This window comes from Dunckerocampus dactyliophorus, chromosome 13 (genome assembly GCF_027744805.1).
Source record: "Dunckerocampus dactyliophorus isolate RoL2022-P2 chromosome 13, RoL_Ddac_1.1, whole genome shotgun sequence".
In the NCBI taxonomy this organism is placed as follows: Eukaryota; Metazoa; Chordata; class Actinopteri; order Syngnathiformes; family Syngnathidae; genus Dunckerocampus; species Dunckerocampus dactyliophorus.
In genome coordinates, this window is record NC_072831.1 from 12,391,463 (window position 1) to 12,413,822 (window position 22,360).

General features: G+C 40.5%; 3 protein-coding genes across 10 annotated transcripts in view; 1 reads left to right on the forward strand and 2 right to left on the reverse strand.

Annotated features, from left to right (window-relative positions):
• chrm5a (cholinergic receptor, muscarinic 5a) overlaps nt 1-10,027 on the forward strand; it is a 28,600-nt gene extending 18,573 nt beyond the window's left edge. For 3 of the 4 annotated variants that reach the window (XM_054796981.1, XM_054796982.1, XM_054796980.1), the window contains 2 exons: nt 3,258-3,351; nt 7,726-10,027. In XM_054796981.1, the coding sequence (XP_054652956.1) occupies nt 7,769-9,319 (1,551 nt within the window). In that variant the 5' untranslated portion in view covers nt 3,258-3,351; nt 7,726-7,768 and the 3' untranslated portion in view covers nt 9,320-10,027. The remainder of the gene's footprint in view (nt 1-3,257; nt 3,352-7,725) is intronic. The other variant, XM_054796983.1, reaches the window with a different exon arrangement.
• Nucleotides 10,028-10,139: 112 nt separating this feature from the next.
• On the reverse strand, nt 10,140-13,491 carry zgc:194887 (uncharacterized protein LOC571819 homolog). 2 transcript variants are annotated; one of them, XM_054796985.1, is made up of 3 exons: nt 13,373-13,491; nt 13,144-13,295; nt 10,140-11,859 (listed from the first exon to the last, which is right to left on the reverse strand). In XM_054796985.1, exons 2-3 carry the CDS (start codon nt 13,286-13,288, stop codon nt 11,165-11,167), a joined length of 840 nt encoding a protein of 279 aa, XP_054652960.1. In that variant the 5' UTR covers nt 13,289-13,295; nt 13,373-13,491; the 3' UTR covers nt 10,140-11,164. The 2 variants fall into 2 exon arrangements, with proteins under 2 accessions (XP_054652960.1, XP_054652959.1); XM_054796984.1 differs by lacking the exon at nt 13,373-13,491 and having other exon boundaries at nt 13,144-13,322.
• A 1,030-nt stretch (nt 13,492-14,521) lies between these two features.
• LOC129192702 (KATNB1-like protein 1) overlaps nt 14,522-22,360 on the reverse strand; it is a 45,162-nt gene continuing 37,323 nt past the window's right edge. For 2 of the 4 annotated variants that reach the window (XM_054796986.1, XM_054796988.1), the window contains 9 exons: nt 18,468-18,564; nt 18,357-18,394; nt 18,036-18,282; nt 17,847-17,962; nt 17,713-17,763; nt 17,550-17,639; nt 17,375-17,479; nt 14,736-14,829; nt 14,522-14,668 (listed from right to left, as the gene is read on the reverse strand). In XM_054796986.1, coding sequence (XP_054652961.1) covers nt 14,636-14,668; nt 14,736-14,829; nt 17,375-17,479; nt 17,550-17,639; nt 17,713-17,763; nt 17,847-17,962; nt 18,036-18,282; nt 18,357-18,394; nt 18,468-18,560 — 867 coding nt within the window. In that variant the 5' untranslated portion in view covers nt 18,561-18,564 and the 3' untranslated portion in view covers nt 14,522-14,635. Of the gene's footprint in view, nt 14,669-14,735; nt 14,830-17,374; nt 17,480-17,549; nt 17,640-17,712; nt 17,764-17,846; nt 17,963-18,035; nt 18,283-18,356; nt 18,395-18,467; nt 19,313-22,360 lie in introns of those variants that run through there. The other 2 variants (XM_054796989.1, XM_054796990.1) reach the window with 2 other exon arrangements.

Below are 22,360 nucleotides of genomic sequence, written 5' to 3' on the forward strand. Positions count from 1 at the left end.
TCTATTCAAATGCTAAATGTTGTGTTATTCAATCAAGAGGCGTGTGTTTAATTTACGTTGCTTATTGTCAACATTGTGCTCATGCTGCTCAACCTTATCTGGGTCATTCTCTGTCTGTTTCCGGTGATTACATCACTATTACTATACTACACCAAAGACTTATTTGTGTTATGCGTCTGCTTAATAGATTTGATGAGATGTGCGTTTCTGAATGAGTTTAAAATAATGTCACTGTTTGTCAGACATCAAATGTTGTTAAATGTTATGTTGCAGTAAAACAGTCTCATTGTTTTTGCAGTATTGCTGATTGTATTCTGGTTAAAATATGCTGCAAAATATCCACCCATTTTCTATACCGCTTGCCCTCATTAGAGTCACGGGTAAGCCGGCGCTTATCACAGCTGGAGGCTGCAAAATACAAGCTATGAAATATATATTTTTTGGCTTTGCTTCACCCTATCATTGTATCAAGATATTATCATTATTGCCAGCCATGTCGTGGGGTACCCTGTGATTCCGAACATTTTATTTTAGGTGTGTGACGAACATTGACACTATTTTAAACTCATTCAGAAAACACAACATCTCATGTCTCTCAAGTAGATCGAATCTATAAAGCAGAAGCATAACTCAAATAAATATTTGGTGTTGTATAGTAGTAGTGATGTAATCGGTGTGAAGACAATAACCCACATACGTTTGAGCAGCACAACAATATTGACAATAAGCAACGTAAACTAAACACATGTCTCTTGATGGAAGAACACAACATTTAGCATTTGTTAAGAAAAATCAACATTTATCTTACTAGGCACAGTTTTCTCCGCGAATGTGGTGGCAAACGAGTGGCTGTGCATATCGTGCCGCCCGTGTGTCGAATTTGCGTGATCCTTACATCCTGCAAAGCCAGTGTCTCATCCACGCCATAAAAGCCAAAGTGAGCCCACGCTTATGATTTCAGCTATGCTGGCGCATCTTTCTGTTTAACTTCACCGCCTCAGGCCGCCATAGGGCAGCATTGGCAATTTATACATTTTTTTAAAATAATTTTTCTCTTTCTTCTTTTTCTTTCTCTCTCTTTCTGCAAAAAACATGTCTTTCACCCTATGTCGGTAATAGTTTATAACAACACTTAAAATGTGCAGTACAGTGTTCCTTCGCTCTATCGCGGTTCACCTTTTGCGGATTTTCTGTTTCTTTTTAGTGATTCTTTTTTTTATTACAGCATAGTATGAATGTCTGGCCCTTTAAGAAGAATTGCATTGTGGGAAGTTGAGTGTCTCTCTCTCTCTCTCTCTCTCTCTCTCTTTCTCTCTCTCTCTCTCTCTCTTCCCTCTCCCGTCTGTCTGCACCACCCATTGTTTTCTGCGTCCTGATTGGCTGTAGACCAGTGGTTCAAAAACTTCTTTCAGACATTGGACCTGAAGCCATGTACCCCCTACTCCTGCACACTTAAAAAACACGCATCTTTTGATATTAATTAACTGGATATATTGAATACAATTAATTGGCATTAATTTTATAGCAATTTCGGGTCAAAACTGCATATAGAACGAATAAATAGATAAGTAATCATTCAACATGTCTTTTACAAATATTGAACAAAGTTAATTGGTGAATTAATTTAAAAGTAATTCTGGGTCAAAATGTGTATTTTGCACAGTTATATTTTGATAAAGTTTCACAGGAGTACTGATTTTCTGTCCACTGACGATGGCTGTGGTTTAAATCTGCATAATTATTGATCACCAAATTGAAGGGGAAAGTTTAACAACCACGATAAAGCAGTATCTGAAGTACAAAAATACATATAATCAACAATAAAGCCCCATTCACAGAACAGGTTTTCACCATGTGGGGATTGGAACACCAATATAAATAAAATCTTTGAGATTAAACATTATTAATGCACAAACTAATCATCAAACTTACTTATTTGTTCACATGATGCACACAGAACAACATTGTGTGCTGTCTTCTTCCTGCTTTCTGCTCCGTTCGCCATTGCGCCGTGACATAATTTCTTGTGTCCAACCTTGTAGGTTGATCATTAAAATTCAAACAGGGGTTTGAACTTTTTTGAGAGTGTTAAAACAAGAGAGAAATGTGAGAAAATGTTATTGCCTGTCAGAGAAAAGTGTATAAAGTGTATGGTGAGGGGCTTTACAGCCTTACATCCATCCATCCATCCATCCATTTTCTATACCACTTCTCCTCATTAGTACATATAATAATTGAAAAAACAAATTAAGTTGGCAACTTCGCAGATTTAACTTGTTGCGTCTCAATTACTCAATTACTCGCGTTTATTTGCTATTCGTGGACGGCCTGGGATTGTCACGCCTGTGAATAGCGGGATCCTACTGTACATTAGCACTGAAAAACGTATATATGCAGCATAGTCAGTGAAATCACTGGCATTTTTTTCACTGGGGCACAGTTGGTCTGTGTGGCACCAGCTGAAGCAGTGATGAGAGACAATTTTAATATTAATTTGTCAATTACAAAATAAATATAACCCTAAAAGTGCTAGTTTTGGACTCATTTTACAATGTCTTGTCTTTGTTCCTTCCATCCCTCCTTGTCCCCCATGTAAGCAAGGACAAAGCATAGTGAGCTGCTGGATTCAATTTGTTTTTAATGGTACTTAGAGGCACAAGCACTGGTAGTGTGGTGGTACATGTGGTCAGCAAGGGTTTGATACCCGGCCAGTGCCCCAAAACCCAGCCACTGGAGCGCTCCAGTGCGGGTCTCAACGCTGCGTCAAAAGGGCATTCAATTTAAAATCGAAACCAACAAACTCCTGATGGTAGAAACCATCTGCTATGGGCCACCAATGTTTGTGCCCTATAAATTCTGCCTAGCAACACATCGCAAAAGTGAAATACTAAATGTCAAACACTGCTCTACATTGCTGTGAGGGATAGCAAGCTGCAATTTTATGTTAGCTGTGCATATGAAATTGAGTTTCGGATTCAATAAAAGCATATCACTGAATGCTGTCAACTTATATGTGTTTGTGCCTAATATATTTTTTAAAATAAAAATAAAAAACTGCTTGAATAAACGTATGTCTAGAATGGCTGTAAATAAACACGGTGCTGCAGCGTTTACCTTCATAATATATATTCTTTCAAATCACATAGTGAGTAAGAAATATTTGATCTCTTTCAGAGCCCAGAATTTGGGACGTCACAGTCCAATAATCCTAGTGACGATGCCACAGACTTTAACCAGCAGTTCCTCTTCCCCAACAGGAGGAAAATTCTTCTTGTGTGACACATCCCTCATAGTCCTCTGCTCCATATATCACCTGGCAACGAGTTTCCATCACCTCCAGGCACAAATCAGGTATTTGCAGGCACACTCCTACTATGACCATGCAGTGAATTTCTACTATTGGATTTTGAAAATAGCAATATGCAGGGAGGAGGTGCCTCATCATCATCATCGTCACACATGGCTGTGCTCAAAATCACTCATTCACAAGGCGAGGATTTGTAAGTCCCCAAAATGATGCCAAACTGAGTCATGAAACGCCTCAGCGGACGTCTTTCTGCAGCAGGAACTAACTGCTCTTTCACTCAGTGCATCAAAGCTGCCTAGTATGGGCTGAGAGTTGGCACAATATGTGGCAAATGATTGCTGACGTAGGCTTGGCAACTATCGGACCTGGCACTATAGCAGTGTGTACCCAATCATCTCTATCCCTTTAGCGGCAAATCTTCATATCTCAAAGAATTCATGAAAAAGACGCATTTAGCCAAATATACTGTACCAGATGCATATACTGTAGCTACGCAGCATGGCAAACCAACGCAAAAACAATCAGTCTCACAAAACTCATTACTAATTCTGATTACACTCCCTCGTATGCAATTATTAGGGATTGGATTTGACTGTACCGGATCATATATCTTTCCTCAAGCACCAGTGTGTGGGATTATGCGCACGCTATTATCTAAATTAAAAAGCCATGCGATTGACATTATTACGTTTGAGTGCCATTATTATGAGCAGATTACTTCTCACGATGTGTTCTTTCATTTGGGAAATGAGGTGATTTACATTAATAGTGTTATGTATTGGCTGTCATCAGGAGAAAAAACACTCCAGTTGCCTGACTTAGACAGCTCTCAGTATAATGCAGTGCAGTGCCACATCACTCCAAACTACGGGTGGCCTCCGGTTTACGACGTTCCGTGTTGCAACATTTCGTGGTTCCGAACACACTGCAATAAATCCATTAAAAACGTAGTTTTTGTTTGCAAACACGAGACTCGCTCGTGAACTAATTACAGCGCACGCTGGTGGAAGAATACAGGGTCTGCCTGTGCAGCCACACTGATGAGTAATAACATCACATATTAGTTAACTTTTTATACTTCATGACTCCCAAGTGGCAGTGCGCCAAAGAAAAGGAACGCCATCGCCATGGAAGTGAAAATGAACATCATTAAAAGCTCTGAGAGAGAAGACACGCCCACCAGTATTGACCACTCTTTTGGTCACAACTGACTGTCGCACCCATCATTAAGGATAAATATTATTGATTGTTCATTGATTCATTAGTCATGAATTGCGTGCGCTGTTACAAAGCAATGTGGGGGGAGAAGAGGAGGTTATCCTTCCAGACTAGCCTGGGTCAATATTTTTTAAAAGGTAGAAAGGGATAAAACGGGGATAAAAGTAAGGACTTCTCTTTTTATTGCTGTTTCTTTTAATTCTGGTAGTTGATATTTTTATTAATGTATTATTTTGTCCTTCTGTGTAAGTGTGAGTGACTGAGGAGTTAATTTAGGTATAAGTTCTGACTTACACTAAAACTCCAATAACATCACATACGAATAGAACTTTTTCTCATATAAAGTTTAATTTCTCCGGGGAAAAAGCAGTCTAATGATGAGCGATCGGAGCAATGTGATGTGAAATGTTGTACAACAATGTGAAGGACATTCCACTTCCTACTGGAGGAACCCTCCAGTGATTGGAATGTTATTTGTGTGAGCCTAAGGCAGCTGCTGGAGCTGTCAAAAGAATGCTGATGCACGAGGAAGTCATTTGTCAGGTAGGAATGTTATGGCTAGAGCAATGCATTGGGACAGATCCCCCAAACAGGAGGGTCCCCTCTTAAATAATAAAATAAACTATGTGAGACAAGACAAAGGAGCAGGGCTCTTTGGACAGGGGCATTTGAAGCTGAAGAAGTCTGCCTTTTTTGCCAAAAGATTCATGTCACTTTCTTTCATTTTTTTAGGAATGCGTCTACAATGCAAGAGAAATATTTCATCGCTTTGGAGGTCACACTAGAGATGATAATAAAACATTAAAATCAAAGCAAGGTACACGACAGAATGTTCACCTTTTGGTTCCCAAATGAAACAGATGCCATATGACAGCCTCAGGGTGTGAGTTATTAAAGGCTGGCCTCTCTGCTGGAACGCTGACACAAATATTAATCTTATGGCAAAGAGGGGAAAAGATATAGGTCTGTAAACCTAGTGGAGATTCAAATATGCAAATGCAGACAGCATACAACATTAATAATAATCTGATTACTGGGGTTTTTGGAGGGCAAACTTTAATTGCATGAGCTGACCTTCAACTATGATAAATGTGAAACGGCACCTGTAAAGGTTTGAGGTTGCCCTCTGCTGGTGGTAGATGGTATTGAGATTTAAATGGCTACATTTATGCTTTGGGAGTATTTTACAGGGACCGTATCTTACATTTGCAGCTTTTCAGACGTATGTGTATGTTTAAACAATTGTACTTGTTCATGAGGTTGGTGTGTTTTTAAGTTATGCCTGCTTTCATTTTTATGTGATTCCTAAATCTGGTGAACAGCTGTGTAGAGAACTTTCACCAGATTTCCCCTTTTGACAAGTGATGTGCAGTACCACTGATTTCCTTTCGGATCCCATATTGAGTCAAATTCAGGCAGGTATCGGCGACACCTCGTGGTCACTGCTTCTCTGCTCTTGCCGCTTCACGAAAGCTGTTTCATGAACAAAGCACAGTTCGTCAATATATTCTCCAATACGTGTGTCTCTATCTGTAGTTGTCAGATGGGAAATGACCACTTATGGTACCAGAATCTTAAAATTATCGTATTGGGAAGAAAATTACCATAAATACCGGATTTGATGTTGCTCAGGACCATCTGCTACAGTTAACATTACCACAGACCGTGTATACAAGAGTGTAGCTCATTAGTGACGTGTGGATCGATACTGAAATATCGGTACTGCCGATACCAGATTTTCATGCTATAAAATCGGCAATAAAATAGGTAATGTATATCATTAACAGGAACACAGTGGAAAGTAAATAATGAGTGAGATCTTTTCTAAATGATATGCGGTTAGTGGGAACTACTTTTCCCTCCGCCTGGGTAAGTTTGGAATGCATAAACACAGTCAGTCAGTCTATTGAAACAATGTCCGATCGTAAACTGAGCCGTGTGATTTTCTGTACAGTCTAAAGATATTAAAAACAGATAAAAAGAGACAGCTCATTACTGTACCGAATAGGATGCACCTGTGCCGCCTACAAAGACTCTATTAAAACACCTCCAATAACCTCCAACAAGGTTTTATGGTTTTATATCCATGCTGTAACCATGTAGTAACAGGTACATTCATAATAACATGTAGTACTTACGGTATTTTGCGTATTTTGGCCATTGTAAGCATTACCGGAACTTCCTTCCTCGACGCATTGATTTCACATAGCAATATCGAAACAAATGCCTCCACCTAGCGTTAACTTTTCCAAACTCAGAAATAAAAACACAGCAACAGTGGTGTCCGCTCAAATACGTAGTTTTACCTTTTCTGTAGTGGTCTAAGGCGTTGTAAGCGAGAAGCTGACACGCTGCGGGCAAGACTGTGAGAAGCATAGTCGCTAGCTGGCTAGTAGCTAGCCAGTGTGTTCTGGCTAAGTGTCAATATGCTAGTAATGTAGTTGGATCGGTGTAACATTGTTAATAATAATAATAACAATATCGCTGTGGCTTGGTTATATGCATGTCACATTATATGTAAATGGGGCGTTGTTTGCAAGTTTTTTCACAAGGCTTTATAGGCAGAATAAGTGGTTCCCATACATGCAGCAATGAGCTGTCTCTGTTTATCTGTTTTTATATCTTTTAGAATGCAGAGAAAAGAGAAAAACATATGTGTTCATGTCTCACATAAGGATTGTGGATGGTGAGCAAAATTCAGAAAAAAGTGTAGTTTTTCTTTAAAGCCGTGGCCATCTCTGTAGTGATCCCGTAGCCTGCGCATTAGCGCAAGAATAATACAAACATTAGAATAATAGGAGTGTAAAGGTGACTATAGGGGTGTTATTGCATGTCTGTAGGGTTACAATAATGGTAAAAAAAACATATTTAGAAAGTCATAAACAGGTTTTTTATGCTCTATCCATGAAAGTATTCCATTTATTAATATTGAATCCCACTTTGAGGATTGGGTCCTGAACCAATTAACCACAATAAACAAGGGACGAATGTACTTGCTCTTTTATGTTGTGAAAAACTGTAATAAAAAGTGGTGAGTGGGCTTACAGAAGGCAGGTAGACTTCCTGCATAATACTTTATAACTGTTATAAAAGTGTTAGCAGCAGCTAACGTCTACACTTCCGCGGTGAAAGGATACCATATAGTGGATATTAAAGGGACTTCCCACAGTAATCTGATTATTTCTTCTTTATCTTTACAGCCAATGTGTTGTGCAATGGTGGGACGTCACTAAGAACAGGACCATGGATGAGGAGTGTGCACTAAATGCCACAGTAAACACCAGTACCAAGGACATCCAACTGGTCACTCATAGTCTTTGGGAGGTGATCACCATAGCAACCGTGTCTGCCATAGTCAGCCTTATCACCATAGTGGGCAATGTCCTGGTGATGCTCTCTTTTAAAGTCAACAGCCAACTGAAAACTGTGAACAATTACTACTTGCTTAGTCTGGCGGCTGCAGACCTCATCATTGGCGTCTTCTCCATGAACTTGTACACCTCCTACATTCTGATGGGTTACTGGGCCTTAGGAAACCTCTCCTGTGACTTGTGGTTGGCTGTAGACTATGTGGCCAGTAATGCTTCAGTCATGAACTTGCTGGTGATCAGTTTTGACAGATACTTCTCCATCACCAGGCCTCTGACCTACAGAGCCAAACGGACTCCTAAACGGGCTGGCATCATGATAGGTTTGGCCTGGCTGGTGTCTCTTGTTTTGTGGGCGCCGCCTATTCTATGCTGGCAATACTTTGTGGGAAAAAGAACCGTCCCTGAGAGACAATGCCAGATTCAGTTTTTCTCGGAGCCCATAATAACCTTTGGGACAGCTATAGCAGCTTTTTACATCCCTGTGTCAGTCATGACCATCCTCTACTGTCGGATCTACAAAGAGACAGAAAAAAGGACCAAAGATTTAGCAGAGCTTCAGGGAGCAAATCAGACCACAGAGCCTGACGCCAACCAGCCTCGAATTATCCGCTCATGTTTTAGCTGTAAACTCAGCTCTACATCGCATGACCGCAATCAAGCCTCATGGTCTTCCTCAAGCAGGAGCAATGCTGCCAAGTCCACAGCCTCCATCAATGAGGAGTGGTCCAAAGCTGGTCAGCTTACCACCTACAACAGCTATGCTTCCTCAGAAGACGAAGACAGGTCTGTGTCTCCTGGGACCCTGCGGCCTCCGTTCGGGAACCAGGTCTGCGAGGGCAGCAAAAGTGCAGCAGGGAGCGAGCAGCTCAGCAGCTACGACGAGGACAGCTTCTTCCAAACGCCGCCCAAAAGCAACTCCCAGAGGAGCAGCAAATGTGTGTCGTACAAGTTCAAGCCTGCCGCCAAAGATATTCTGGTGGCGCATCAGAGCAAAAACGGCGACACCAAAACTGCATTCTCCTCAGCAGAGTCCATGAACGCTCCATCGATGTCCAAGCCCATGGATGCTACACTGAAGAGCCACATGACTAAGAGGAAGAGGATGGTGCTGATCAAAGAGAAGAAGGCAGCTCAGACCCTTAGCGCTATATTGCTGGCCTTCATCCTGACGTGGACGCCCTATAACATCATGGTGCTCATTTCTACCTTCTGCTCGGACTGCATCCCGCTCTCCCTGTGGCACCTCGGCTACTGGCTGTGCTACGTTAACAGCACCGTCAATCCCATGTGCTACGCTCTCTGTAACAAGACTTTTCAAAAGACCTTCCGCATGCTTTTACTCTGCCAGTGGAAGAAGAAAAGGGTTGAGGAGAAACTCTACTGGTATGGACAAAATCCAATGGTCGGCACAAAACTTACTTGAACTATATCAAAAAGTGTAAATATTCTGCAGATACTGTACTGTATGCCCATTTCTGCTCAACCATGATATCCTGTTCCACTTTTTTGTATGGTCGTATTTAGCTTTAAAACATGTTAAAATTAGAAAGTTGATTCCTGCATGCAGAAAACGCCATGAACAGGAAACATTATTCCACACTGGACTGTATTTATATTCCAGGTGCATAATTTGTTATGAAATCTAGATGATTTCACATGTGATTACTTGCATTAAACAAATTCTACTGTCCGCACACTGTGTTTTAGCCTTTAATGGTCCTATATTGTGCAAAATCTACTTTTTACTGTTGTGATAACAGCAATATGTCCCTAAAGCCAGTTTCTGAGCACCAAACATGGGAAAAATCAGTTATCTTCCTCACTGCTCCACTTTTGAGAGTTAAAATTGTCTCTTTTTTCGGTTGCGTATTTTCATGACGTCATGATGGAAAAACTTTCTTCATGGGCGTAATACCGCTTCTGACCTGCCCCTAGCTAGAGGAGGCCGCCCCATGTATACACCCACCACTTCACGGAGGACTATTATGTTAAAAAAAAGAAAAAAAGAAGCGGGCTTCACTACACATCTTAAAATAAATACAGGAAAAAAAAAGTGGATAAAGTGCCCAATAGTGCTTCTTGGAGCCACACACTGTCTGAGACAGGCATGGAGAAACATCGCACATTAGCATTAAAGCTACAGACACACAAAATTACAGATTTCCAGGAGGGCTTCCTAAAAACACTTTTAAACTGTCTAAATTCCAGTAAACACTTCCAATACACAACTGCGGGACCTCAGACATTTATTTAAAATTGTTGAAAAATACCATAATATGGGACCTTGAAGTATGATGGCTGGGCATGGGTCCTAATGCCACAACCTGCTTGCTTAGTCAGGACTGTAATTTCAAAAAAATCAAAGCCTCATCCCGTGTCATACCTTTTCCATTACCATTCATGCGATTCTAAATATCATTGCACTCTTACATATTGTTGCTGTTCAATGGAAGTACTTCTTTCTTTTTAACTGAGACCACTCTATAGGAAAAAATTGAGAAAAGTGTTCAAGCTTTGCATTGGAAAGCAAAGATTTTACATGTTACAAGAATTACAATGAATGAAGGAAGTCCAACTGGTGAAACTTTCCAAATACACATTCATTTGTTCGCCAAACCAAATACAAGACAGGTTTATTAAGTCACGTGAGTGCCTGTAAGTGGAGCAGTACAGAGCACACCTTGTTTAGTCCAGGGGTTTTCAACGTGTGAAACGGCTGGATCGCCTACAATATTCCTCTTTATATGGTACACACTGTAAATGTTCTAGAATTGTTTTTGTTAACATTCTGTTTTGTCCACTTGTCCATTAAATGATGATAAAATATCTTCTCACATTAAAAGCAAATTCAACAACAACACCAAAATAAGAATTATTTTTGTCAAGCTGCTGTGTGTCTGACAGTCCTCTGGCGTCCCCCAGGGGAGGCTAGCCTCACACTTTGAAAACTGCTGTTTCAGCAAGCTTCAGCATATTTATCATAGCACTAAAAAGACAGAAATAATATAAGTTTTCTATGCATTCATCATCATCAAGTCCCAAGAATGTACTATGATAAACGTTTTTTTTTGTACAATTTTCGTTTGGTAAAATGCTTATTGACATTACATACAGTACAAGGAAAACATTTTATATAGTGACTTTTTTTTGTTGTCATTTTTCAGTATTTTTTTATTCTGTGCAACCATTTTTAAATAAATGTGGCTGATTGAATGCATTTCACAATTAGACGTTAATCGTTTATCCGTGATTGTTGCTGAAAATGTCCTCATAGCTCATCCCTTTTGCAGTCTCCACTGTGAATGACTTTAACAGTGTCTGATGGTCTCACCATCATCCATGCATACTTGCACAGTCGCTCCTTGTTGCAGTCCTTTTGCCAGTAGATGACATTCCTGCGGTTCAAATTGGCACCCGCGCATGCGTCGTACCACCAACCCCCTCCAGCCACCCCCTGGAACTCCAGCTTGGCACAATTCTGGAAGTAGTTATCATTGTCTCTGTCCCGAGTGGTGAATTTCTGGTTGTCGTGCAGGTAGTTCTCCGTGTCCTGGGTGAGGGCATCCACAGCTGTGCCCTGGAACAACCCGAGCCTCAGCCTGTATGCCGATGATTCATCCTCCACCACAAAAGGGTCGTACTCTCCCATCTTTGTGACAGCGTCTCGGTCCACTAGTTTAACTCCCAGTGTGTAGTGCCCTGGGCCTCCTGTGAGCTGATGAAGGTATTCGTTTCCGAGCCAGTGATCTCCTGTGACTTCCCCAAAGCCGTATTTGTAGTCAGCCCAGAGGCGGTCAAAATTGACACTGCTGTTTACGGTGATGTGCTGCACAATGGTCCAGCCTCCCTCCTGCATGGCACAGTAGACCACAATAGGGCTGTCCCCAGGTTGGATTAAGTAGACCCCATCTCTTGCATGACCTGAAGAGGTCACAAGCATTTTATGACAGTCTCTTGGCAGCACTGTGGGGACAAACATACAGTGGCTCTTAATTCCTTACATTGTGTTTTATCCACTGAACATAGCACACATACAGTAAAAAAAAATGACCACTGAGAGCATGTCATTTCTGAAAAATTTGAGAACTCATGTCTAACATCTTCATTTTGTAATTTAATAATGATTTACAGTGCATGAGAAAGTGGAAAGGAAAACACGGACCTTTTTGACCACATGGTAATTATTACAACAGAACCAGTGTTGTAATCGAGGTAAGGGGCAAATTGCTCAGCAAGCATTAATACCATGACTGACTTTATTGTAGACAATAGTAGGTCAAGTTTGACACACATTTCACATCGACAGCTGAGTAGTGCAACCAACATTTTAAAGCGCATGCAGAGGTAGATGAAGCTGCTGGATGCTGACCACTCAAGATACTTCTAATGCAGCTACTGCCATCTTATGGAGTTAAAAACTACATCGGGAGGATGCCTACAGCTACAGCTGTTAATGCCAATGTTTTCTGGCCCTGATGTTAATTAGAATGACTGACCCGGTCAATAATTCAATAGAGGCATTAATTGGAACATTTAAGGTATGCTTTAAAGTTACTACAATTTTTCCATTTTGTCCATGTACTTATTTCTTAGTTTCTATTTGTGCACTTCCCATGTGAAATATAATAGATATTTATCATGTTTGATGGTAGTGGACCAACAGTGTCAGATGGGAATACCATAATTTGGTGTATTGATACATATTAAATACAAAGATAATGTGGACATAGCCCAGCATTGGATCATTGTTTTTAAGTGGCCATAGTTAACACTTCGTGCAGTCACCTCTTTTAAACTTGGCAGGACTAAAACAACGGCTGAAACAACTCTTTTGCAAAAGGATGATTTGGCAAAATATCTTTTAGGAAAACAAAGTAAAACCTTGATCAGCCGCCAGTATTACAACAACTTACCAAGATACACAAATGATGTCATAGGCATTCATGAGTCAGTAAAGTCATTTAGGGCCCAAACAGTGGAATTTGACCATCACACATATCAGAGCTGATGTAACTGATAGAGACACACTAATAAAGCATTTAAAAGCAAATCATAGGGAAGGAAAAATCTGTACAAGAAGTACTTCACACTGTTGTTAAATGGAAATATATACATGTATTGTATATGACCGGGTGACCTGTCCTTTGGCTTACACTGTATATGCTTCAATAACATTTGGGTTGTACTCACCTATGACCCTGCAATGCTACTTAAAGGAGCACGTTAAAGTCCTGCGCATGAACATACCTGTCATTCCCTTGTTCAGGACTACATTGTGCTGATCTGGGGGTAGGAGATGCAGGTTCTCTGCTTGGAGGTGCTCCATGTTGACTCCATATAGACTCAGCTTGAGCAGAAGCACGACTCGCGCAAGCCAGAATTTAAATATCATCCTTGTCCTGCAAAGAGGTTTAAGATGCATCCAGTGTACAGTAAGTAGAACTCCAACCCAGGCCCACAGCAAAAAAGGTCTTACCTCTACTTGGGTCACCAGAAGGATTACACTGTAGAAATCTCACCTAATCTTCTCCCACGCTGAAGATTTAATCAAGCACAAATAAAAAGTTCCGCTAGTCGTACAGAACAACGAGGCTGTTCTTTGACATGCGCGTCCCTTTCAATTTCAGCTGGACTTCAGCCTCAGCTTAACATCACAACGGCAGACGCCAAACCTTCCCCTTATCTGTGTCAAGTCAGATAAAATCACATGTGAGTGGTGAGATGAGTCAACTCATATCTGTGCCTAACTCAAATCTCCTCGAGAGGCAGTAAGACTGAAGTCCGGCTGAGATTGATCCATAAAGGTTCAGCTGCTAATAATGACTAAAACACACTTGACAACCTTGAAAAAATTATGTTGTGAACATACTATTTTAATGTATTTTTTTACTATGTAAAAAGGCCAAAAAGACAAAAAGACAAAGTTTTGTGTTATTATTAGTTATTAATATCAACATTTCAGCTTTTTCTCGTTACATGGCGCCTTTGCTGTAGTTTCCTAATTTTTGCTGATTATTTTTGTTTCACTTTATTCCTACAATGTGCCACGGGTCAATGGGACACCCCTGTTTTTATAGCTCTTTGTCAGGGTTAAGCGTGTGACGTGACGTCCATAGAGCAACTACAACTCTTGTCGACTATTTAGCTTATTAGCTTCCTTCATAGGGAGAGGACAACGGTAATGAACGAGAGAAGGGCGTGTTCGCGGTGCTGGGCTATATGCCCTCTGAAGCAGTCGTATACAGACAGGAAATAATGTACAACACACTGACCAATCCCAGACTTACGGGTCCCTGTCCCTGCAGCTCAAGTATTTTTTTGTAGGTGCACTTCACACTGCGCGCAGAGACTTACATTGAAACCGAAACCTGCAAAAAGGAATAAAATGCATACCTCGAGAGCAGCGAAGTGTACAAGCATATTTTAGGGTCAAAATGCATGCTGTGGATGAAAAATGAGTACATGTTGGCGGGTCAGCTAAAGGTCCAGCTCACATGTATTCCAGGTGAAATACAAAATAAATCACCAGACCTTCTGTCTCCTAAAAAAGAAGTAAATAATTTTAATGTTTACTGCAGGGCACCTTTACAATTACATAACACTGTAAAAAATGTATTCTTATTGGCCATAACTTGAATCAATCATAACACTTTTTTTTTCTCATTATCAAATTAAACTGCACAATGTCAGAACCTTAAAGTACGGATTTCTGTTTCTGTTTCCTCACTCTCAATGGATGTCAAGTAAGTTGAGACAGGAAGGAATCAATGGCCTGTAAGGAAAATAATGTTTACCTTTAGGTAAAATTCTAAAATTGTCATAAATGCATCATCACTGACCTTTGCCAGTTCCCCAGCAGCTCCAGGAAAAGACTTTAGTTGAGGCTCCTGATGCCATAACTCCAGCAACTGCTGATTGAAGACCTGAAAGTTTCTGCAACAGATGAAATATAGCTTATAAACTCCAGATTCAAACCCAGAAGCACGAGATTCTTTTTGGTTCTAGATTATTTTTCAGTGTGAATCTTTTGTATTTAATTTAATCTACGTATTTGTAAATTAGGTCCTATTTTCCATGTTTCAGTCTTAAGAGATTGACTGTCCTATCTATTCTTTGAGCACGAACTGATGAAGTGATGAAGCCTGTTCAGATGAGAGGCGAAACATTTTCTAAGACAACCTGAACTGTCCAATTGCGGTGGATTCAGTGCCATAGGCACGTTTTAGACAGGTTGCGGTCCATTATGTTTTGGTGCAGATCTGGATCTTTTGTGTCCTTTCAATCAAAATGCCATTGTCCATTCGGAATATCTCATATCATCCTCCATTAACCAGGAAGTAGCGATTGTATGAATACGATCATAGGACTTTTGTTTCTATGGTGTAATTTTTACCACCTGACATTTTACCAGCTGAAATGTAACAAAGAGGGTGTAACTTGCACAAAGACGTCAAAAACGTTCCTGGAGATCTGCTGCAAGAAGACGTTTCTTACCAGCAGCGCAACCCCTTTGACTTCTGTATTTAGTCCACCCAATCGGTGCCATCAATTTCTGTTTTTTTTCAACTCTAAATCTGATAATACACATTATTAAACTACTCAAAATGTTTTTTGGCCCATGTCAGGGAACTTGATCACATTTTTGTTAGGGATGTCCGATATTGGCTTTTTTTTGCCGATATCCGATATGCCGATATTGTCCAGCTCTCAATTTTTGATTCTGATACTGATATGTGTAACATCACATCTCTCCTGCCGTGGAAGGACTGGACTGGACAGGACTGGACTCATTACGTATTATTATTATGTATTATTATTTATTATGTATTATTTCAGTGGTCTAGCACGGTGGTCTAGAGGTTAGCATGTTGGCCAACACAGTAACAGTCTGGAGATCGGGAAGACCTGGGTTCGATTCTCCCTTGGGCATTTCTGTTTGGAGTTTGCATGTTCTCCCGTGCGTGTGTGGGTTTTGTACTCCGGCTTCCTCCCACATTCCAAAAAACAAACATGCATGTTAGCTTAATTGGTGACTCTAAATTGTCCATAGGTATGAATGTGAATGTGAATGGTTGTTTGTCTATATGTGCCCTGTGATTGACTGGCGACCAGTCCAGGGTGTACCCCGCCTGTTGCCCGAAGTCAGCTGGGATAGGCTCCAGCATGCCCCCGCGACCCTAAAGAGGAGAAGCGGTATAGAAAATGGATGGATGGATTATTTCACTACCAATTTGACATGATCTGTTTTGTATTTATTTATTCTTATTCTATGTTCTTATTTTTCTAATCTCTAATGTCTTGCCTTGGTTGTTTTTATTTTGTGTATTAAGTGGTTAAGTTCATTATGACATTTTTGCAGAGCTATCTATCCATCCATCCATCCATCTCAACACACATTGCTGTGAAGCCAGTGGATACAGCATCAGCAGTTAGCTTCTAGACGTGGTCGCAAACAACACTGGACAAGCAAACGCCCAAGAAATCCGGCAGCCGCGCACCCTCCGCCGAAAAGTCCAGCACCACGTCCGCCCGCCGCCACCTCCCCGCCCCGACAGCCCACCACGCCCTGCCACCCCGAACACGACCAAGCAAATCATTGGCTCGAGCAGATTCCCCGCCGCAAGTCCACAAAGTCCACAAACTCCCAAACTCTGCACAGAAACACTCCCACAAATTCCGCTCAGATTGAAGTTACAGAGATGTCTGCCATCTCTTGGTGTAAAGTATTAACTCCACAAGGCACCATAGCAGCAAATTCAGCAATGGTGTATATCGGCTTTCATTATAGAGGAAAAAAACAATACAGATATTGACAGATATTACATTTTTATGCCAATATCGGGGACATCCCTAATTTTTGTACAAGATGACTCATTTGAGTGGGGGAGTTTTTAGCATAGAATTAACAAATACATTGTATTTGTACTTTATTTATCCCACAGCGGGAAAATTTACATAACAGCTACATGACATTTGTGCTAATAGTATGTCTGCACTATAGGCACATTACATTACATAAAGGTTTTAGATTGGATTTATTGAATAATCGGATCAATGTGTAAGACACTTTCTTACCAAAAAGAAAGTATTTCACAGTTAATTTTATATTTTGCTTTATTCCTGGTGACACAAATGGCAGTGATTCGGTGGAATGGCCCATTTACGTTTTGACGCTTACATTTAATTCTTTTTTTTTAGTTATATTTTGCACACATTTGGTGACATCATATCCAGCGTTTTTGTTCATTGGTGCGGTCGGCGTTCACACTTGCCTCACTCAACACTAAAGTCCACTTGCAAGCGGACCAAGATGCGTCTCTCAGGCGCTCTCCAAAAATGACACGTGTAAACGCACCCTTCGTGCTATTCTCGTTGCTACTGTAAAAAGCATTCCACACCCAAATAATGATGTCCCTTCGCTTAGGTTTACTGCGTAAATCACCTTTACAAGACAGAGGCCAAAATAAAATAAGAGTACCTATCAAAAGGAAGTTCAGTCGATCCAGTGTAGCCACTTGCTTTAAGCTGTTGCCACCAGCGTTTCAAAACAGAATTGAGCCACATCAAACCAACAATGACATACCTGCATTATCAAAAGACAAAAACCTACATTCACTTTGCAATTACGCAATTGATTAAAGAGGACAACTTACTCTTCATATGGCCTGATGAGGACATTCTGAACCAAGGGGAACAGGTCCACACAACAGCCGATGGTAATGCTGGAAGATTCGTCCTCCAGGCTGCAAAGAAAATTTTACTAAAATAACATTTACTTAACGTGCAGTCACTTCTCCAGGTTAGTCATGTGTTTACCTTTTGCTTATTAGAGGGAGAATGTCGACAAAAACACCAGTATCTTGGATTCTGTGTAGCAGCGATGAAAAGAGCAGGGCTTTATCTACACCATACTGTCTGGTAGGCTTGTGATAAAAGAAAAGATAAAATACCTCAGGAGGTACGTTAGCATCTCTCCAAAATGTCTCTGCCACAGTGTTAAGGCCACTTTGACTCTCAGGTTTCTTCCAAGGAGCACCTCAGTTATTGTGACATGATCACTTGTAGGCTGGAAAACATTAAAGTTTGCAGTAAGTCCGAATAATTGACAAGAATGATATCACTTTAGTGGTATTTCTGACCTCAGTAAGTTTTAAGAAGTCAGCATCCTCAAAGCCAGTCTTCTCTGTATTGCGGTCACTGTTTACATTTGTTGTCAACTGCCGAGGGTCCATATCAAACATCTCCTGCTGAATGTCTGTTGTCATTTTATTCTCCTTGTTTGCTGCGTCATGTGTCCTGCCTGAGCCAGACGGCTTCTTCCGAGCCACCGTCACATGACGCGTCTTCCTCTTATATGACACAACTCGCTTTACTCTGCCTGGAGTGCTGAAACGAGAGCATTATTCAAACAATGTCAACAATGTGACACAGTGCACTCGTGGAAACTGTGAAGGCCATACCTCTTTTTGGTGAACTCTTCCTTTTTCGGGTAATCTGCCTGGAAATGACAAAAAAAAAAGGCTTGTATTGAGATGAATAACACAATGACACAAAGTTCAGGAAAGACTCGCCTTTTTCTCTCCACGAGAATAGCTGACTGTGTACTGGGTGGACTCATGCTGCACGGTTACTTCAAGATGTTGGTCTTCCCCACTAGAGCCCATTTTACTTAAAAAAAAAAATGAACAAAGACATGTAAAAGTGCTCACTGTTACAAAATTACAACTTCTCTGGACTTTTTAGATGAGCAAAATGGACTTTTTAGATGAGCAAAAATAATTAGTGGGTCATTCAACACGGATACACAATTTCAGCTAGCTAGCAATGTAGTTGGACCAACTTGCTTTCCTGGTTATGTCATGTATGGTAGCGATGTGTCGGTCGCGAACGAATCGGCTCTATGAGCCGGCTCTTTGAAATGAACGACAGGAGCCGGGTCGCGTCATTGGGAGCCAATTGGGAGCTTTTTTCCTTGTCTTTTTTATGTTAAAGGCGAATGTCATTGGTCAAGATGTGTGGAGGCGTCGCTGTGTCCACACTGATCAGGGGGAGGGGCGCGATTAAACACACTGTGGTTCTCTTAGAACTGATTCATTCGTGAGAAATTAGCATGAAGAGATTTGACCTATTTTGACCTATTTGAATGTGAGCCTGAATGATTGTTTGTCTATATGTGCCCTGCGATTGGGTGGTGACCAGTCCAGGGTGTACCTGAAGTCCAGCATACCCCCACGTGTGGATAAGCGGCATAGAAAATAGATGGATAAATGTTAATACAGATTGCTCATTAACAGGATAACATGAAGAAGAAGATAAAAATCACTTTTGTTTTCAGATACTCTGTAGTTCAATTTATTTATTTATTTACCTGAAACAAATTTGAGTGCTTAGCTTTTATCTGCATACGAAGTACCTGCACCCTATCCTAGTCCTAGCGCTGATACTTTGTTGTGAAAGTCTGATCACTTTCTGGTGAGTTTGGGTATACAGTACACTCCTGATCAAAATTAAGTATAGTGGTTGAAAAACTGCAGCCTTTTACATTTTGCACTGTTGGATCTTAAAGAGAGCTTCAAAATGCAAAAAGAAGAAATGGGAGTGGGACAAAAAAAATTTGAGCAAGCAATTTATAGCAAACAAGCGTTCAAGTGAAATGTCTTGGCAAAAATGTGGATTGAATGTAATTTTCTGTCAGGTATTCACGCTGTCATGATCTCTTGATGGTAAAGGCAAAAAAACCTCTTTTTGAACACGGTCCGATTGTTGAGCTACATAAGCGAGGCCTCTCGCAGCGCACCATTGCTGCTGAGGTTGGATGCAGTAAGTCAGTCATTTGAAACTTCTCAAAAGATCCTAAGGGTTATGGAACAAAAAAGTCAAGTGGTAGACCCAAAAAATGTCACCGGCCCTGAGCCGGAGGATCTGATTGGCTGTCCGTCAAGGCCCAAATGAAGGTTGTTTCTGGTGCCGAGGCACAGCTCTGCCCACTTCACTCACTCGACTGCAGCAAAGAATACGCGAGAAACCATGGTAAGCTGTGACTTAAGTGCCATATTGTTAGGGCCTGTCAAGGAGAACATTCTAGTTTTTGTCACGTAAATTTTAGAGAGCGTATTACAGTGTTTTAACATGACTGTTAATTTAAAACAAAAATGTGAGTTTTTAAAAACAATGTTTTTGTACAACAGATTCATTGTTTTCTATTATGACACAACAATATTTGTTTTGTTTGCATACGATTTTAATTAATTTTATTCTATATAAGGATATATATTTATTTTGCTTGCAAGAAATACCTTTTTTATTCTCTTTTTTGAGGAAAATCAAATATATATATATTTTTTTACAAATTAATTTTTACAGATTTTCATTCTAGTTGTGTGTTTTCAGTTTCATCCATCCATCTGCCACTTATCCTCACTAGGGTCGCAGGTATGCTGGAGCCTATCCCGGGTGACTTTGGGTGAGAGAGGCGGGGGTACACCCCGAAGTGGTCGCCAGCCAATGGCAGGGCACATATAGACAAACAACCATTCACACTCACATTCATACCTATGGACAATTTAGAGTCTCCAATTACCCTACAGTAACATGCAAGTTTTTAGAAAGTGGGACAAAACCTGAGTACCTGGAGAAAACCCACACACGCACGGGGAGAACATGTGAACTCCATACAGAGATGCCCAACGGAGATTTGAACCCTTCCAGATCTCCTGACTGTGTGGCCAACATGCCAACTACTAGGCCACCATTGTTCCAATAAATAACCCTACATTGTTTATCTGTGCATATTCATTTCACTTGTTTCAAAATTATACAAATATTTACACAATAAATATTTGAGAGTGGCATAATCATACATTGACCGAAATCAATGTTGGAGGTTCAATTAATCGTGATTTAGATTTTTGCCAAAATTGCCCTGAACCTAGTGTATACCTGTATGTTGGAACAAAGCATTGTTACAAGGAAACAATGTACCAAACACACATTTCCAAACTTTTACTTACCTGTAAATGTTTACTAAAATTATAATCTTTGTCCATTTGTTTGTTTCCACAGAGGCTTGGCCCATGACCCATGAAGAGGATATTGTGTCTCTCTGTCATGTGTTCAAATAAGACATTTGCCCAGTAAAGACTAGCGACAGCAAATTTCCATCAACACATAATACTTTAAACTTCACTCTGATGTCCCACTAATTCCACGATGACGGATGATATAAAGTGACCGCTTTCAGCTGCCTTGTTGCTAAAGGCATACAACTATTTATTATTAGTGTGTGTCAAGGCCCTCGGATGTGGCTGAGACTGACTTTATTAGTGCCATTTCTGTGAAACGCCATCAGCCTGTGGTGAAAGGTGAGACTCTGTGTTATGCTGCCACAAACAGTCAAAAAAATAAAATACAAACCCAACTTTTAAACCCCAACAGCATATAAGATCATCGGAAAACCTCGCAGCTGCCATCAGTGATATTTGGGGAGGAAAGTCTTGTCTTAATTTCAATATCATTTTTCTTAAAGCAAGCATCATTAATGCTAATATAATCCCTGCGATTCATTCAAGCTGTGTTTTCATTTGGAACCAGAATGACACTCGGTAATGGGCAAACCTCCATTATGGATGGACAATTTGTATCAACACTAAACTGTGCATACTGTAATATTAATATCAGTCTTAAGAGTCAGTTCATTCCGCACATTTGCCAAGATGTGTACCAGAATGTGAGGTTTTGGTTTCATCTTTGTCATACCTACACAAGTTTTTTGGAAATTGTATAACCAGCATGCGACACAATATTGACACTTATTTTCCTATTTAAGTGATATACTATACAGTGGCAATATTGGGGCAGCAAGGTGGCATGGTGGTTAGCACATCTGCCTCACAGTCAAGAGAGCCGGTTCGAATTTCCATCGGAACATCTTCTGGAGTTTGCACGTTTTCCCTGTGCTTGCATGGGTTTTTCTCTGGGTATTCCGGCTTCAGCAACAATCCAAAGATATGCATGACAGGTTCATTGGAAACTTTAAGCCGTGAATGCGGATGGTTGTTTGCCTATATGTGCCTATATATTTGTTGGTATATTCATTTGTACATTATATTTACTTTAAAATTTGTCAATATTATTATGATTTTTCTTTGCTGGTTGAAATAATGTGGTTCTACAGCCTCAGTATCGTGTACATTTTTGAACACTCATAGACCACCACCATGTTTGCCACCCGGCATTCTACAATTGTTTATGATACTATATAATATACAGTACTGTGCAAAAGTTTAAAAAAATATTTTAATGACCTTTTTAGGAATAATTTCATACAGTAAACATTAGATAGTAGGGCAGGCACAATTAGCAGGGGTCCACTAAAAATGTCAAACCGATTTCCACCAAACTTTATCGAGCCTAGGTTCCCAAAGTGGGGTACGCGTACCCCTAAGGGTACGTCAATTGTCACAGG

Bases quoted from the DNA above. Each gene is read 5' to 3' on its own strand.
- zgc:194887 (XM_054796984.1), bottom strand. From the start codon at position 13,318: ATGCATCTTAAACCTCTTTGCAGGACAAGGATGATATTTAAATTCTGG. The intron at 11,860-13,143 runs GTATGTTCATGC...TTGTCCCCACAG, and splicing joins CCTGAACAAGGGAATGACAG to TGCTGCCAAGAGACTGTCAT.